Source organism: Henckelia pumila, unplaced genomic scaffold (assembly GCF_033568475.1).
Source record: "Henckelia pumila isolate YLH828 unplaced genomic scaffold, ASM3356847v2 CTG_80:::fragment_1, whole genome shotgun sequence".
NCBI lineage: Eukaryota > Viridiplantae > Streptophyta > Magnoliopsida > Lamiales > Gesneriaceae > Henckelia > Henckelia pumila.
In genome coordinates this window covers 1,558,162-1,573,951 of record NW_027331883.1, presented here as the reverse complement: position 1 = coordinate 1,573,951, position 15,790 = coordinate 1,558,162, and the positions used below count along the sequence as shown (strand labels likewise).

The 15,790-nt window shown below is 37.9% G+C and overlaps 1 protein-coding gene across 1 annotated transcript; it reads right to left on the bottom strand.

The window, feature by feature from the left end:
• Positions 1-11,267: 11,267 nt before the first annotated feature.
• LOC140873702 (uncharacterized) lies at positions 11,268-13,494 on the bottom strand. Its single transcript, XM_073276920.1, has 6 exons — positions 12,677-13,494; positions 12,427-12,622; positions 12,084-12,342; positions 11,958-12,011; positions 11,494-11,630; positions 11,268-11,372 (listed from the first exon to the last, which is right to left on the bottom strand). The coding sequence occupies exons 1-6, from the start codon at positions 13,492-13,494 to the stop codon at positions 11,268-11,270; spliced, it is 1,569 nt and encodes a 522-aa protein (XP_073133021.1).
• Between the last annotated feature and the right edge of the window lie 2,296 nt (positions 13,495-15,790).

Here is a 15,790-nt window from a genome sequence, read left to right as displayed (position 1 = left end):
CTGGAAGAGATTGATAAGCTCAAGAGAGAGTTATCAAAAGAATTTGATATGAAAGATTTGGGAGCTGCAAAACAAATTCTTGGTATGAGGATCTTGAAAGATAGGGTGAACGGAGTTTTGAAGTTATCTCAGGCAGAGTACGTGAAAAAGGTGCTTAGCATATTCAACATGGATGAAGCTAAAGCTGTGAGTACTCCTTTGGCTAGTCATTTCAAACTAACCAAAGCCCAATCACCATCGACGGAGCAGGAGCATGCTTATATGAATAAGGTTTCTTATGCCTCTACTGTCGGAAGCCTCATGTATGCAATGGTGTGCACCAGACCAGACATAGCACATGCAGTGGGAGTTGTGAGCAGATTTATGAGTAATCCTGAAAAATAACACTGGGAAGCAGTGAAGTGGATTCTCAGATATTTGAAAGGTACTATCAGTTCATCTCTGTGCTTCAGAAAGTCAGATTCAGGCTTACAAGGTTTTGTAGATGCCGACATGGGTGGTGACCTAGACGGCAGGAAGAGTACTACTGGATATGTGTTTACATTGGGTGGTATGACAATAAGTTGGGTGTCCAAGTTGCAAAAGATTGTTGCACTTTCGACTACTGAAGCTAAGTATGTTGCAGTGACAGAAGCTAGCAAGAAGATGATATGGTTGAGATCATTCCTTGAGGAGTTGGGTCAGAAGTTTGATGATAGTACGTTATACTATGACAATCAGAGTGCTATTCATTTGGCAAAGAATCCTGTTTATCATGCTAGGACGAAGCATATACAGGTTCAGTACCTTTTCATCAGATCAGTTTTGGAAGATGAAATCTTAATGCTTGAGAAGATTCCTGGAAGCAGAAATCCAGCTGATATGTTCACGAAGGCAGTGACCACTGACAAACTGAAGTTATGTTCAACTTCAGTTGAAATACAAGTATAAGAGAGGAGGCATGAGTTGCTGCATTGATTGTGTGAAGCCATGATTGTAATCAAGTCTTCAAGTGGGAGAATTGTTAGGTGGCAAATAGGTGGACGACAGTGGTTGGGAGTGGGAAAGTGGATTAAATGCCTCTGCATTTAATTCACGCATTTCTTTTCCCCTATAAATAGGCAGACTCTCCCCCCATTCATATCATCCCATTCTTCTCTTCTTTTGTATTAACAAAGAGAGAAGAAAATAAAAAGAGAGAAAAAAGTGAGTTTTTTTTTCGGAGATCTCTTGTGAGTTAGAGAATTATTTCTCGGTAATACTCGGGGTTTGGGTGTGGTGAGATATAGTGTTTTGTATACACTTGTAATATTTCTCCGGTTATAAATATTGCAGCAGCTCTGTGGACGTAGCCTATATTGGATGAACCACGTAAATCTTGGTGTTCTTGTTGATTGTTTTATTCCGCAATTATTATTATCGTCATGTTCGCTCCGATATAATCCATAACATTGTAATCCATCGGTTTGTGACGCTAGAAAATTTATTTATCGGCTTCAAATCCTCGCAGAACGTAGTAATCTTGGCCGGATTTCATATTCTTTCAACAAGTCGAATTTGAATTTCAAATACAAAACTCTGGAGAAGGCGTCCAACTATTTCGAAAATTCAAGAAAACTAGGCCAAGGAAGGGGCTGGCTCAGTGTATATAAGAACCCTTTCGAATGGCAAAACTATAGCTGTGAAAAGGTTATTTTTTAGCACCAATCAATGGGTAGATGAGTTCTTCAATGAGATCAATGGAATTGAACACAAGAACCTTGTGAAGCTTCTGGGCTGTAGCATTGAGGGCCCTGAGTGCTTGCTGGTTTATGAATTTGTACCGAATAAAAGCCTTGAAGAATGCAACAAAAACAAGGCCGAGATACTGAATTGGAAGTAGCGATTCAATATAATCGTCGGAACGGCTGAGGGAATAGCTTTCCTTCACAGTGGCTGCACGTTCAGGATCATTCACAGAGACATAAAGAGCAGCAACAGCCTTCTTGATGAAAATTTTAATCCCAAGATTGCTGATTTTGGTCTTGCTCGATGTTTTACAGCTGACAAAACTCATCTAAGCACAGGAATCACGGGCACGTTGTAAGAAACTTTTCTTCTCAATTCAAATAATGTTTTGAGCATTCAGGTTATGTCAGATTTTAAGCAGTTGTTTTCCCAGGGGATACATGGCTCCTGAGTCTCTTGTAAAAGGGCAGCTTAATTACCAAGAAAGCCAATGTCTATAGCTTCGGGGTGTTAGTTCTTGAAATTGTTTGCAGTAGAAAGAACAATGCATTTGAGGAGAATTCCAGCTCCCTTCTAAAGACCGTTATTTCCCACATTTTCTAATGGTTCAATACATTTTTCTTCCATCTTATCTTGTTCTGGGATTAGGTATGAAAGCTCTACAAGACAAATAGATTAACAGAAACAGTGGATCCTCCTCTAAAAGGTGATTTTCCGGCAATGGAGGTCTCCAAAGTTTTGAAAATTGGGCTTCTTTGCACGCAGGCTTATGTTGTGCTCAGAGACCGTCGATGGAGACAGTCGTCCGAATGCTTAGGGGAAACGTAGAATTGAGATTCCTGATACACCTGATTTATTCAACTAGGACTTGAGTTTTGTTAACGGATACAATCGTAAGAGCCAGTTTTCGTTAGCAAAAAGTTGATATGTGTACAAATTTTGTACTTGATTTTGAAGATGAGTTGAGAATTGTAGGAAAAATAATTTTTGAATTCAGAGGTTTGTATTTAATGTAAAAATTTGATAAAAGACCAGAGATTGCTATTGTGATAACTGATACCGCCTTTAGTTTTATAAAAAACCATGAGGTGAGGTCCTCTCCTTCGTCTCTTACATAGTTAAACATATCACAACAAATTCTTAAGAAAAACTTCATGCATCATGCTGAGGGCGACTCACATTTTGCAACAAATTGTGATCATGGCTGGGTTCAAGACTATCAAGTTCCAGTACGAATGCTTCTTAATTCAAAACAACTACGTATATTTTATAAAAAAATATATCTTCTTAAAAGTATTACCATCAATACTTGGAGCTCGGATGCGACAAAAAAAAAACAACACATGCACACAATTGAAACAAACATGTACTAAATATGTGCTTCCATCAACTAAGAATTCAGTTACTCAATAATCAAAACTAACTATGAGACTCACCCATTTAGAATAGCATGTCAGGAGCAATACAATCTTGAAATTGGAATTCTATGCTTCTTTCCTTTTTCTGTTAACTTTAAAAATTATCCTTCCAAACAAACCAGGCTGCTCACATGAGCTATAAAATTGTAAGATTTCAAAGCGCCGCCCAACTCAAACGACTGAATTTCTCTTGTCTTAAGATTATAAGCCACACAATTTGTCTGACAACATCGAGTACTGAAGACCAAGACCTCTCTAAATGCTAACCAACCAAAAGGAATCACCAATTTGGCATCTTCGCAACACAAGTCCTTAAAACTGTATCTCAAAGGTTCCAAATCAAGGCTAAGAATCATTGTCCACTCTCCAGTTTCTGGATTCATTTCCCAAACATCCCTCGTAAACTCATTGGTTTCATAAATATAGGATAAATTACAGCCCATGGGTAAAACTTTTCCACTTGTTTTGGGAAGTAGAGGCATAGGAAACCAATGAATGGTCTCACTCTCTACGTTCAAAGTCAAGACAAAAGTTTCGCCCATCCAGTGTGCATAACCTCCTGTAACTAATGGTGCAGTCTTCATAATTGCAAGAGATGAGTCAGAGTGTCCTATGTCAATATGCCGCCAAACTCTATCAACTCCAATAGTTAGCACTGCGATTAGCGTCGGCTTACCATCTGGTTTGTCACCACATGCACACACCACTTTATACTCCAGGGAAGCCTCAACAAATGATAAACCAAAACTTGAATAAAACCCCATCTTCCAGGAATCTGGAGAAAGTATAGTCCGCCATTTTGTCAAGGGATTAGTAACATAATAAATATGTGAATTTCTGAGGTTACGACCCACCACTAAACCATTACAGCTAGTCCATAATAGATATTCAAATCCGGAGTCGGACTTACATATCTCGAGACAGCCTCGTCACATTTCCACATAAATCACGTTGCCACCACAATCCGGAAATTCCTCCTGGATTATAATTCCACAAGTTGAATTCTGAAGATGGTGTTGGATGAAATCCTTGGTACTGATCATAAGGTTCCATTCTCTGGAAACATGCTTCATCACATTATAAGCCACTTGAGCAGGAAGATGTAAAAGAATTTCCAAAAACATTTCTCAAGGAATACATTTCCTTTGTCTCTTCCTTGTACACCTCTTGCAGCAATGGCAAATGTGAGGGTTGATGGACACCTATGTAGATATACAAAAGAGCCATACTGCGTTTAATAAATAAATAAATTGAAATAAACGGTGTACGTGGTTGGTTATGTAAAATAGGCAGTGTTGTCGTTTGTGTTGTAACACCACAGACAACACAGTGCAGCGGAAATTTAAAGCGTAATTAAAATACAAGTAATTAATTTTGCACGAGTATAAAACTCATGCGGGTGCCTTAAGGCTTAATATTACTAGTAAACGTAAGATCAGTCTTACAAAGTAATCCTAGTAATTTTACGAAAAGTCATTAAATCCTAAATTTCTCAACAAGTTGAGAAATCAAACTTGCATCCTAAAATACAACAGAGTATAAAAGAAATTTGATGCAACTCCCGTAGCCTAAATTGAAGAGACAAAAAAGATCTTCAACAACACAGTTCCCACAGTGTTGTCTCTGAGGTCTTCAACACGAACGGCAACACGGCGACATGCAACAACGATGGTTGCAAACCTTGCTTCAGAGTTCTTCAAATTCTTCAACAGAATTCTTCAGAGTATGCGCAGTGTATTATCGTCTGAAGTTTCTTCTCATCTTGTGCGTGAAATCCCCTTTTATAGATTAGCATTCAAATCTTGAAGCTTTCCTTAGATAGAGTCCTACATGAATAAGGAAACATGTTTTAGTAGAAAATAAACTCTATCAAATCTTGCAAATCAAATCTTGATAATATCGAATTATATTATATCAACTAATCACCTTATCAAGACATGATTTAAACTTTGGCAAATATATCTTTAACATAATCGATATATACTCAGGATATTTACCATATATTTTATCTTATCTAGAAAGCAAAATCTAATAATATCAATTAATACAATGGTCGAAAATATCAAGGAATAAAATTCCTTTCAATCTCCCCTTTTTTGCTTTCTGAACAAAACATTGCACAAGTATGAAATAATCACAAACTCCCCCTGAGTTTAAAAATCTTCTCCCCCTGAATTTTAAAGTCTCCCCTGAAGTGTTGTCCCTCGTGTCGTAACACGGTGGATAACATGGGCAATAACACATGAGATTCTTTAATTCATATATCAGAGCATAAGTGGGGTAGAAGATGTTAGTCTAGTTAAAGCATGTAAGAGAACTTGAAGCACATAACTAGAACGAACAAAAACACTTATATTATAATCAAAATGAAACAAATAAGCAAAGATGAGAGAAGAAGCAAAATCTAAATTTGATCACTATCGGATCCCTCTTGATCAGTAGCTTCATCCTCATCATCTTTAGTCCCAGATGGACCAGCTTCAGCTTGTGCACTATTATCTCCCCCTGTTTGGCCAGAAATGCCAAGTTGTCTCCGACAATCAGCCAAGATCATGCTGTAGAACGCAATATCTTCCTGTGCTTGCGCAATTTTCTCTTCAGCACGAGTCATCAGCAGCTGAATAGTGGCAGTGGTGAATTCCAGGATAGTAGGAGTAAGCACTATTTCTTCAGTGTTGTCACCCGTGTTGGCAACACCGGGTGCAACACCAGCAGCTTCAGCAGCAGGAGTAGGAGTAGCAGTCCAAGGCAAATCCAGAACTCGATTTCCCTTGAGAGGTCCAGCTGCTAACTTCAAAATCTCAGGTTGATTAGTGAGATCTTCTGTAATATTGCGGATGAAAGCCTGAGATTTCAAAATGCCATATATCAAAGATGGGAATGGCAGCTTTGTAGATTTGAGTCCTCCATCAGCAAACTGGAGCACTGTCTTGAATACCATCTTCCCAAAATTGAAGGGACTCCCAGTCCCAATGGCATACAAAATGACCGCCTGTGGTCTTGTGATAACTGTTGAGTTGGATGAAGGAGTCCAATTCCTTACAGCTATCTTATGCAGCGCAGAATAAAATGAGGTGAGCTTAGCTGCAGAAAAATGGTCAGAGAATTGTTTGACCATACCACCAGTGAAAACAATAATCACTTCATTGATCTCTGGAGGATTGCCTTCATCAACGTCTGGGGTGGAATAGAGAGAGTTGATCACGGCTGGAGTGAATTCGAACAGCCGACCCCGTAGATACACCAAACCATATTTTGCAGATTCTGGATCTTCAATGCTAGCAGTCAGGTTGGCATAGAATTCCAGAATCACCCTCTTACAATAGGGTATCACGGCAACAACATTAGAATAGAGCTGTCGAAGCTTCAAAAAATCAATCAAATTGTACCTATCATAGGAGAGTACATCAATGTTCCTCTCATCCAGTAGACCTCTATGAGCGAAGAGAGGCCAAACAATGGCAGCATCACCAGAATAAAACATGAGGGAATGAGCAGCATCCATGTCATAGTCCTCATTAACAGTATTGTTCGTGGTGTTGTCAGCACCAACAGCAACACGAGCATCAGCAGTAGACACAACCTCTTGGTCCAGAGGGTCTTCATCAGCATCCATGCTGGAAATATCTTCAAAGTCTTCTTCATCTCCAATATCAGCACTCTTATCGGAAGAGTCAGCATCAGAGTCGGCAGAAGTAGAAGAGGAAGAAGGATCATTAGCTTGATGGGCTTTGTTTGCAGCAAACTCCTTCATCATCTCAGCATCAGGCTCGTCATCGGAGAGATGAGCAGCGGGAGGAACAGAAGAAGAAGCCTTGCCTTGCTTAAGGCTTTCCAAAATTTGTGCCAAGGTTACATCTTCATCGGAACCAGCAGGTTCGTGAGGTACAACTTTTTCAGGAGCATCCTTAGGTGGAGCATCACCAAAGGTGCTTGAATCATCACTCTCAGATGCAGATTCAACAATAGGAGCGGAGGCAGATACAGCAGTGGAACCAGAGGATTTAGTACGAGCAACAAACTTGTAGTTAGCATCATCAGAATCATCGCCGGAGCTGCGATCCTCTTCGGCCATGGAGATGCGAGGACCCTTGTAAAAATGCTTAGACTGGGTGAAATCAGGGTTGTAACCTGCCTGCCTTTTTGATCGGCGAGCCATCAGTGGAGGAGGATTAACCCTATTCAAAACGGAGAAATCAGGAGGATTCTCCAAATCAATCGCATTCCCTGGTTCTCCAGGCATGAGAACAGCGAGAGGAACGAGTTCCATGGGTACTGGAACAATCGACAGAGAAGACCCCTTAGATGGGATTTCCGGTGTTGTAACACCGGCAGCAACATTGGGTTCTTTATGGCCCATCTTGCTTCGAATGTCTTGAGGATCAAGGCCTGCCATTGCAATAAAATTTGAAAGTGAGAGAAGGGTAGGGTTTGCAGAAAACTCAATCGGGTAATGAAAAAATTAGGAGAATGATAACACCCGATTAAAAAGGGAACCAAATATATAAGAATCCTATCACAAAACGGTAACATTTTCCCTCTAACAAACTCTTAATTGCCCTGATCCCTGATCTCCCTCAAGTTACAACGGTAACTTTCCTAAACGGCCAAAATTTTAAAAGCCGAGATTTAAGAGATAAAATCCCATAAATAAGGCAATAATTCGAGATAAATATTTCAGCCCAAATCCTCCAGAATTAACTCCACATCAGCCTAACTCAACTGAAACAAAAATCAATCACAAAAATTCAATTTTTAGTAAATAGGGAAAATCATCAAAATTCGTCTATTTAGAACCTTACCCAAAAACAGAACCCTATTACCAAAAATACATATGCATGACCTATTTTATGCCTAAACAGAGTGTAACATAAAATGAAAATGCAATCATAAGCAAACGATATGTTGATAAGTGTAGTGTTGCCTCTCATGTTGCCAACATCATCAACAACACCATAGTTTTTCAAAAAGCATTTGAGTCTTACACACTTGATTACCCTTGATTTAGAAACAATTTCAGAAGTGGTAGCCTGCACACTAAAAGAACAGTCTTCATTAGACTCAAATAGGTAGCTTTTTCCATTTTCTTCCGATTATTTATAAAGCTTGTACATATGACATTGGTCATCAAACTTTGTTAAAAAACTGAACACTGAATTTGCAAAACCACCGTTCACATGGGACAAGAACATGGAATACACGTACATCCCTCAACTACTTAGTGTTTTAGTCAGAGTTTGATTTGCAAGGGCCAGTGTGTTTCAAAAATTTTTTTGCAGAAAAACTTGGCATCGATTGAGTCAATGAAACAGAGATTTAAACACCACACATAACAGAGTGAGTGCAGAATGCCTAAAATCCTAAATATGCATGACAAGTAAAAAACAACAGTGTTGTCGGTAGTGTGGTAACACCGCAGACAACACAAGCAAAGGATTATAATGCACACATGCTGAGAGACCTCCGAAGAGTTGAGAATCTCTCATGATCTAATGCTTTAGTAAAAATGTCTGCCAATTGGTTATTGGTTCCAACAAACTCCATTCGAATCATACATTTTTCTACCAAATCTCGAATAAAGTGATGACGAATGTCAATGTGTTTTGTTCGTGAGTGTTGAACTGGATTCTTTGATATATCAATAGCACTCGAATTATCGCAATAAACAATGGGGGGTTCACTCTTAAAACCATAGTCTTCAATCATTTGGTTCATCCAAAGAAGTTGTGAACAACAACTTCCGGCTGCCACATATTCTGATTCAGCAGTCGAAAGTGACACACAATTTTGCTTACGACTATACCATGAAACCAAATTATTGCCAAGGTAAAAACACCCATCCGTAGTGCTTTTTCTATCGTTCACATCACCAGCCCAATCAGCATCACTAAAACCTACAAGGTTTGTGTTGGTTTCCCTCGTATATCACAATCCCAAATCCAATGTACCCGAAACATATTTCAAAATTCTCATAACAGCTTTTAAATGGGTTACCTTTGGATCAGATTGGTACCTAGCACATAAACACACACTTAACATTATATCAGAAAGACTAGCAGTCAAATACAAAAGACTCCCTATCATGCTGCGATACATGGTGTTGTCAACACCAGCCGCAACACTGTCTTTTCCTAATTTTTCACTCGAGCCCATAGGAGTTTTCATGTTCTTAACATTCTCTTTGCAAAACTTTTTCACCAAATTCTTTGCATACTTACTTTGACAAAGAAAAATCCCATCATTTGATTGCTTAACTTGTAGTTCAAGGAAAAAATTTAATTCTCCTACCATGCTCATTTCAAACGTAGAAGACATGCATTCAACAAAACTATCAACATGCTTTTGAGAAGAAGCACCAAAGATAATGTCATCCACATAAACTTGACAAATAAAGATTTTACCTTTGGCCTTTTGAATAAAAAAGGTTTTGTCAACCTCACCTCGTTTGAAGCCAATTTCGAGTAAATACTCGGTCAACCTACCATACCATGCTCGTGGAGCTTGCTTCAATCCATAGAGTGTCTTCTTCAACTTGTAAACATGATCCAAGTGGTGTGGATCCTCAAAAACTTTGGGTTGCTTCACATGCACTTTCTCATTTAACCATTAAAAAACGCACTCTTCACATCCATTTGGTAAAGTTTTATACCCATATGACATGCAATAGCTAGCAATAGTCGGACTGACTCAATGCGGGCAACAGGAGTAAAGGTCTCATCAAAATCAACACCCTCAACCTGAGTATACCCTTGAGCAACCAACCTTGCTTTGTTCCTAATGATGTTTCCTGATTCATCGGTTTTATTTTTAAAAATTCATTTTGTACCAATGACATTACCATGATCAGGAGGTGGAACCAAAAACCACACATCATTTCGGACAAATTGCTCAAGTTCTTCATGCATGGCATTTACCCAAAATTCATCATTCAAAGTATCATTGACATTATTGGGTTCAATATTGGAAACAAAACAGGAATGCATTACCTGTGAGTACACGGAACTCATGCATACTAACCCAACCATCTTGCGGTAGTCAACTTTGTCCTTAACACGGGTTTTTCTTGTTCCATGAACATCTCCAATAATCTGTGATGATGGATGATTCTTCTGTATCTTGCTTGGAATGTCCTTTCCAGTAATCATCTCAGCTTCCTCAATATTTTGGGAATTTTCTCATGAACAGTTTCTGGAGGAACCAGTGTTGTGTTTGGTGTTGCAACATCAGGAACAACACTGTGTTCTTCGTGAGGAATTTCCAGCAAGCCTTCAATATCATCTTCAGCAGTTTTTTCTTTGAAATCTGCACCATCATCAAAAATAACATTAATAGATTCCATAATTTTTCTGGTCCTAAGGTTATACATCCTATATGCACTTCTATTTGTAGAATAACCTAGGAACAAACACTTATCACTTTTGAAATCAAATTTTGCTAGGTGATTTCTATCATTCAAAACATAGCAAACACAGCCAAATATATGAAAATAAGTGAGATTTGGCCTCTTTTCCATGAGGATTTCATAGGAAGTCATCGAAAAACCACTTCTCAAATACACACGATTGGAAATATGACATGCTGTGTTTAATGCTTCGGCCCAAAATCTCTTGGAAATATTTTTTGAGCTCATCATCACCCTAGCCATCTCCTGCAACGTTCTATTCTTCCTTTCGGCAATTGCATTTTGTTGAGTAGTTTTTGGGGCAGAGAACTCCTGTGAGATGCCCTTCTTATCACACAAAGAAGAAAAAGATGAGTTCTCAAATTCCTTTCCATGATCAGTTCTGATCCTTGCTACAGTCAAAGTGTGTAGGTTAGTAATCTTGGTAAAAAACTTCTTAAAAACATCAAAAGTATCTGATTTTTCTCTAAGAAACCTTACCCATGTAAAACGAGAAAAATAATCAACACATACCAATGAATACCTTTTACCTCCATAGCTTTCGACTTTCATGGGACCCATCAAATCCATGTGCAAAAGTTCAAGACATCGTGTTGTCCCACAGTGTTGTAATACGAGGTGCGCAACACGGGTTTGCTTACCTTTTTGGCATGCACCACAAACATATGGAACACCAGACTTTAGATTTGGAAGACCTCTGACAGCTTCAAACTTACTCAGATTCTTTAAGGTCTTGAAATTCACATGTCCAAGCTTTTGGTGCCATAGACTAAACTCATCAACCTTTGAGTGTCTACATGCCAATTCTTCACCGAGTTGGTAGCAATTATCAACTGATCTTGTACCTGTCATAACACAATAATTAGCATTATCAAAAACTTCACAAGTATTTTTATCAAACTTCACATGCAAGTCATCATCACACAGTTGACTAATTGAAATTAAATTTGCATTAAGTCCTTCAACGTGTAAGACGTTATGAAGCTTTGGAAACCCTTCCACATTGAGTGTTCCTTTGCCAACAATTCTTCCTTTTGCACCACCTCCATAGGTCACTCTACCACTATTTTGTTCAATGTAGTCCGTGAGGTGATCTTTCAAGCCTGTCATGTGTCGTAAGCTTCCACTATCAAAATACCAATTACCTGCAGTGTTAGCTTTCAGGGAAGTATAAATAACAAAACATCTAACATCAGGCTTTTGTATCCAAACTTTCTTCACAGTGGTTCTCTTTCTGTCAGTGTTGCTCTTGGTGTTGGGTAACACGGGGGGCAACACTTGCTTAGATTCCCACAACACGTAGTCATTCTTCAGCTTTCGACAAAAAATCATGATATGACCAGATTTGAGACAATAGTGACATACAAAAGGACGCTTCCATTGTTTTGGCTTAGGGACAGAAACATTCTTTTCAACAATGAGTTTCTTACCTTTCAAAGCAGTTGAAGGATGGTTCAAGGAATCATTACCTTCCTTCACAAACACTGGTGTTTTGAAAGATTCACCAGTTTCAAAAACACTTTCTTTAAAACCAAGACCAAACTTATCATTCTTACCCATAGTCAAAATGGACTCAAGTTTGCTTGAACTAGAATTAAATTTATCAAGTGTTGTTTTTGCTCTTTCAAGTTCAGAATTCAGCAACCCTAATTCCAGATCTTTCTTACTCATGAGAATTTCCAATCTAGCCACAACAGCTTTCAATTCAGTATTCTCTCGTGTAAGGGTTGTGTTCAACTGATTCCTTTTGTTCCAATCACAGTATAACTCTTCATAGAGTTTTTGAATACCTTCCAGAGTATAAGGATCAGCTACCTGTTCTTCATGATTACTAGAATTATCAAGGTTAGAAGCAACAAAACAAATAGATTTTTAAACTGTGTTGCGTCCAGGTGTTACAACACCGGAGCCAACACTGAGAGGATTGATCTGAAAATTTTTCTTACTTTCCAGCAAAACAGTAAAAGATATGAGATCTGCATGTTCAACCTTTTCTTGTTCTTCTTCCGAATCATCATCACTCAGAGACACATTCATACCTTTCCGAAGGCGATTTGCGCATTCATAAGCATAGTGGCCATATCCCTTACATTCCCTGCATTGAAAATTATCAAAATTTTTACTTGAGGACTGAACCTTACCTTCATACCTTTGACGAGGTCCTCGAGTAGCAGCAGGTTTTTGAGGTTTTTCTGAAGTAGGCAATTTAGGAAATTTTGAAGGTTGTGCACCTTTCACATCCTTCTTTTCTTTCATTACCTTGAGATAATCAGTGAACTTCTTCGAGATCAAAGCAATTGAATTCTCTTCAAGATCAGATTCCTTTACTTCCTGTTGAACTTCAGAAAAATCATTGTAAACATTATTAGAAACCTGAAAAGCAATAGACTTACCTTTTGAGTCATCTTCGGCTTCCAACTCCATCTCATAAGTGCGAAGATAACTAATTAACTCATCCAAACCCATTATAGATGTATCTTTTGATTCATCTATAACACAAACCTTGGTGTGAAATCTTTTGGGGACAGAACAAAGCACTTTGGATACAAGTCTCTCGTTCAAAATAGGATCACCAAGAACAAATGCTTCATTTGCAAGGCTCTTCAATCTTCCATTATATTCCATGATGGTCTCTGATTCCTCCATTCTCATTTTCTCAAATTTTGAAGTTATGAGACACATCCTTGTTTTCTTAACACTTGCCGAGCCTTCACAGTGGGTTTGCAGCTTTTCCCAAGCATCCCTAGCACAAGTACAAGTATCAATTAGATTAAACATGTTCATATCAACTGAAGTGAACATAGCATTAAGAGCTTTAGCATTATAAATAGCCGCAGTATTCTCATCGGCTGTCCATTGTGATCTTGGCTTTGGTCCTGGTACATCATCATCTCTCATAGGTGGTATCCAACCATCAAGAACACGTTGCCAAGCCCTGGACTCAATGGATTGAATGCACATGCTCATCTTCAATTTTCAAGGGCCGTAATTTGTTCCATCCAAAATAGGTGGACGAATTGCACTTGTGTACGGAGTGTCTATAACTAACCTGTAACACAAACCAGGAACTCACTTAGTAAAGTCAAGTGGTGGCTCTGATGCCACGTGAAATAAACGGTGTACGTGGTTGGTTATGTAAAATAGGCAGTGTTGTCGTTTGTGTTGTAACACCACAGACAACACAGTGCAGCGGAAATTTAAAGCGTAATTAAAACACAAGTAATTAATTTTGCACGAGTATAAAACTCGTGCGGGTGCCTTAGGGCTAAATATTACTAGTAAACGTAAGATCAATCTTACAAAGTAATCCTAGTAATTTTATGAAAAGTCATTAAATCCTAAATTTCTCAACAAGTTGAGAAATCAAACTTGCATCCTAAAATACAACAGAGTATAAAAGAAATTGGATGCAACTCCCGTAGCCTAAATTGAAGAGACAAAAAAGATCTTCAACAACACAGTTCCCACATTGTTGTCTCTGAGGTGTTCAACACGAACGGCAACACGGGGACATGCAACAACGATGGTTGCAAACCTTGCTTCAGAGTTCTTCAAATTCTTCAACAGAATTCTTTAGAGTATGCGCAGTGTATTATCGTCTGAAGTCTCTTCTCATCTTGTGCATGAAATCCCCTTTTATAGATTAGCATTCAAATCTTGAAGATTTCCTTAGATAGAGTCCTACATGAATAAGGAAACATATTTTAGTAGTAAATAAACTCTATCAAATCTTGCAAATCAAATCTTGATAATATCGAATTATATTATATCAACTAATCACCTTATCAAGACATGATTTAAACTTTGGCAAATATATCTTTAACATAATCGATATATACTCAAGATATTTACCATATATTTTATCTTGTCTAGAAAGCAAAATCTAATAATATCAATTAATACAAGGGTCGAAAATATCAAGGAATAAATTTCTTTCATAAATAATTTCTCCTCATTTTCCGCTCAAATTCAACAAAATGCTGCAGTAAAACCCCATAATTTTTTTTAACCATATTTTGAAATTATCACAAAATAAGACGAGGGTTCAGAAATTTTGGATATTTTCAGAGAAAAAGGAAAATGGGAGAACAATCAAATGAACACGCTCTATAATCTCTGAAAATACACAAATTTTGCACAAAAGATTTAAACTTTGACAAGATAAAGTTGATTATGAAAACAACAAAGCACAAAAGAAGAAGAAGATTCGGGGCAAAAAGAATCGATTCTCCTTCTTCTTCTGCAACAAAACACCAACTCTTCGTCGCTACCGTATTCTTTGGCTCACTGGCGTCATCTCCATCGGCCATCACAGCGCCAATATACTTCGATCGGGGATGTGCCAGTTGCGGTGGCACAACACCTCTGTGGACTGGAGGGATATACAATTCCAATTTTTAAGCTGAAAATGGGTGGGGTAGACATGTAGACGGGATATTTTATGCAACATCGAGAGATACACCCTTTTAGTGTTTTTTCAAATGTTTACGCGAACATCACGCTAAAAAATACTAGATGTTCGCGTGAACATCTCACTGAGAAAATTTTAACATGATGTTCGTGCGAACATATAGAGAAAAATGAAATATACCTCTCTTAATGTAGTATAGATCAACCTCACTTAGCCGGGTAGAGCGAGCATGGGCGCGAGTGGGCCCAAATATTTTCAATGATTTGTCTCTTTCAAAAAACAATTTCCTAAACAAAGATTACAAAAATTAAAAGAAATAAAAATTAACTAAAAATGTGACAAGACAATCTGATATAAAAAAAAAAAAACAAAACAAACAAACAAAAAGGTGAGAAGCTACCTCTTTCACGCTTTTACCAAATCCCTAAATTTAATTAAAAAACCTTCCATCAAATTTCTACATCTTTAATTCTTAGATTTTTGGAGTTGCAATTTGAGATTTTTGAGATTGACATTTGCGCAACCAATATTTTCAGAATATTTCAACACTTTTAGAGTTGTGTCTCTTAAAGAGTGGAAAAAATAACTGCCATGTTATAGATCGATTGATTAGATTTATTTTGACTCTTTCAGTTTCTACCGCAACCACAGAACGTGTATTTTCATATGTGAAGATTGCAAAGACACGATTATGGAATAAGATGGAAGATGATTTTTTGGCTAGTTCATTACAAAATTATATTGAAAAGGAGATTGCTCAAACTTTCAATACTGACTCCAATTAGGAACATTTAATTTGAGATTACAAAAATTCGAGTACAACTCAAAATGGATAAAACATAATAAATAAGT

Excerpts from the sequence above, each read along its gene's own strand:
- LOC140873702 (XM_073276920.1), bottom strand. The coding sequence starts at position 13,494 with ATGAGCATGTGCATTCAATCCATTGAGTCCAGGGCTTGGCAACGTGTT. Across the intron at positions 12,623-12,676 it reads ACTCGAGGACCTCGTCAAAG|GGAATGTAAGGGATATGGCC; the intron begins GTATGAAGGTAA and ends TTTTCAATGCAG. Across the intron at positions 12,012-12,083 it reads TGAGTCCATTTTGACTATGG|TGTTTGTGAAGGAAGGTAAT; the intron begins GTAAGAATGATA and ends TCAAAACACCAG.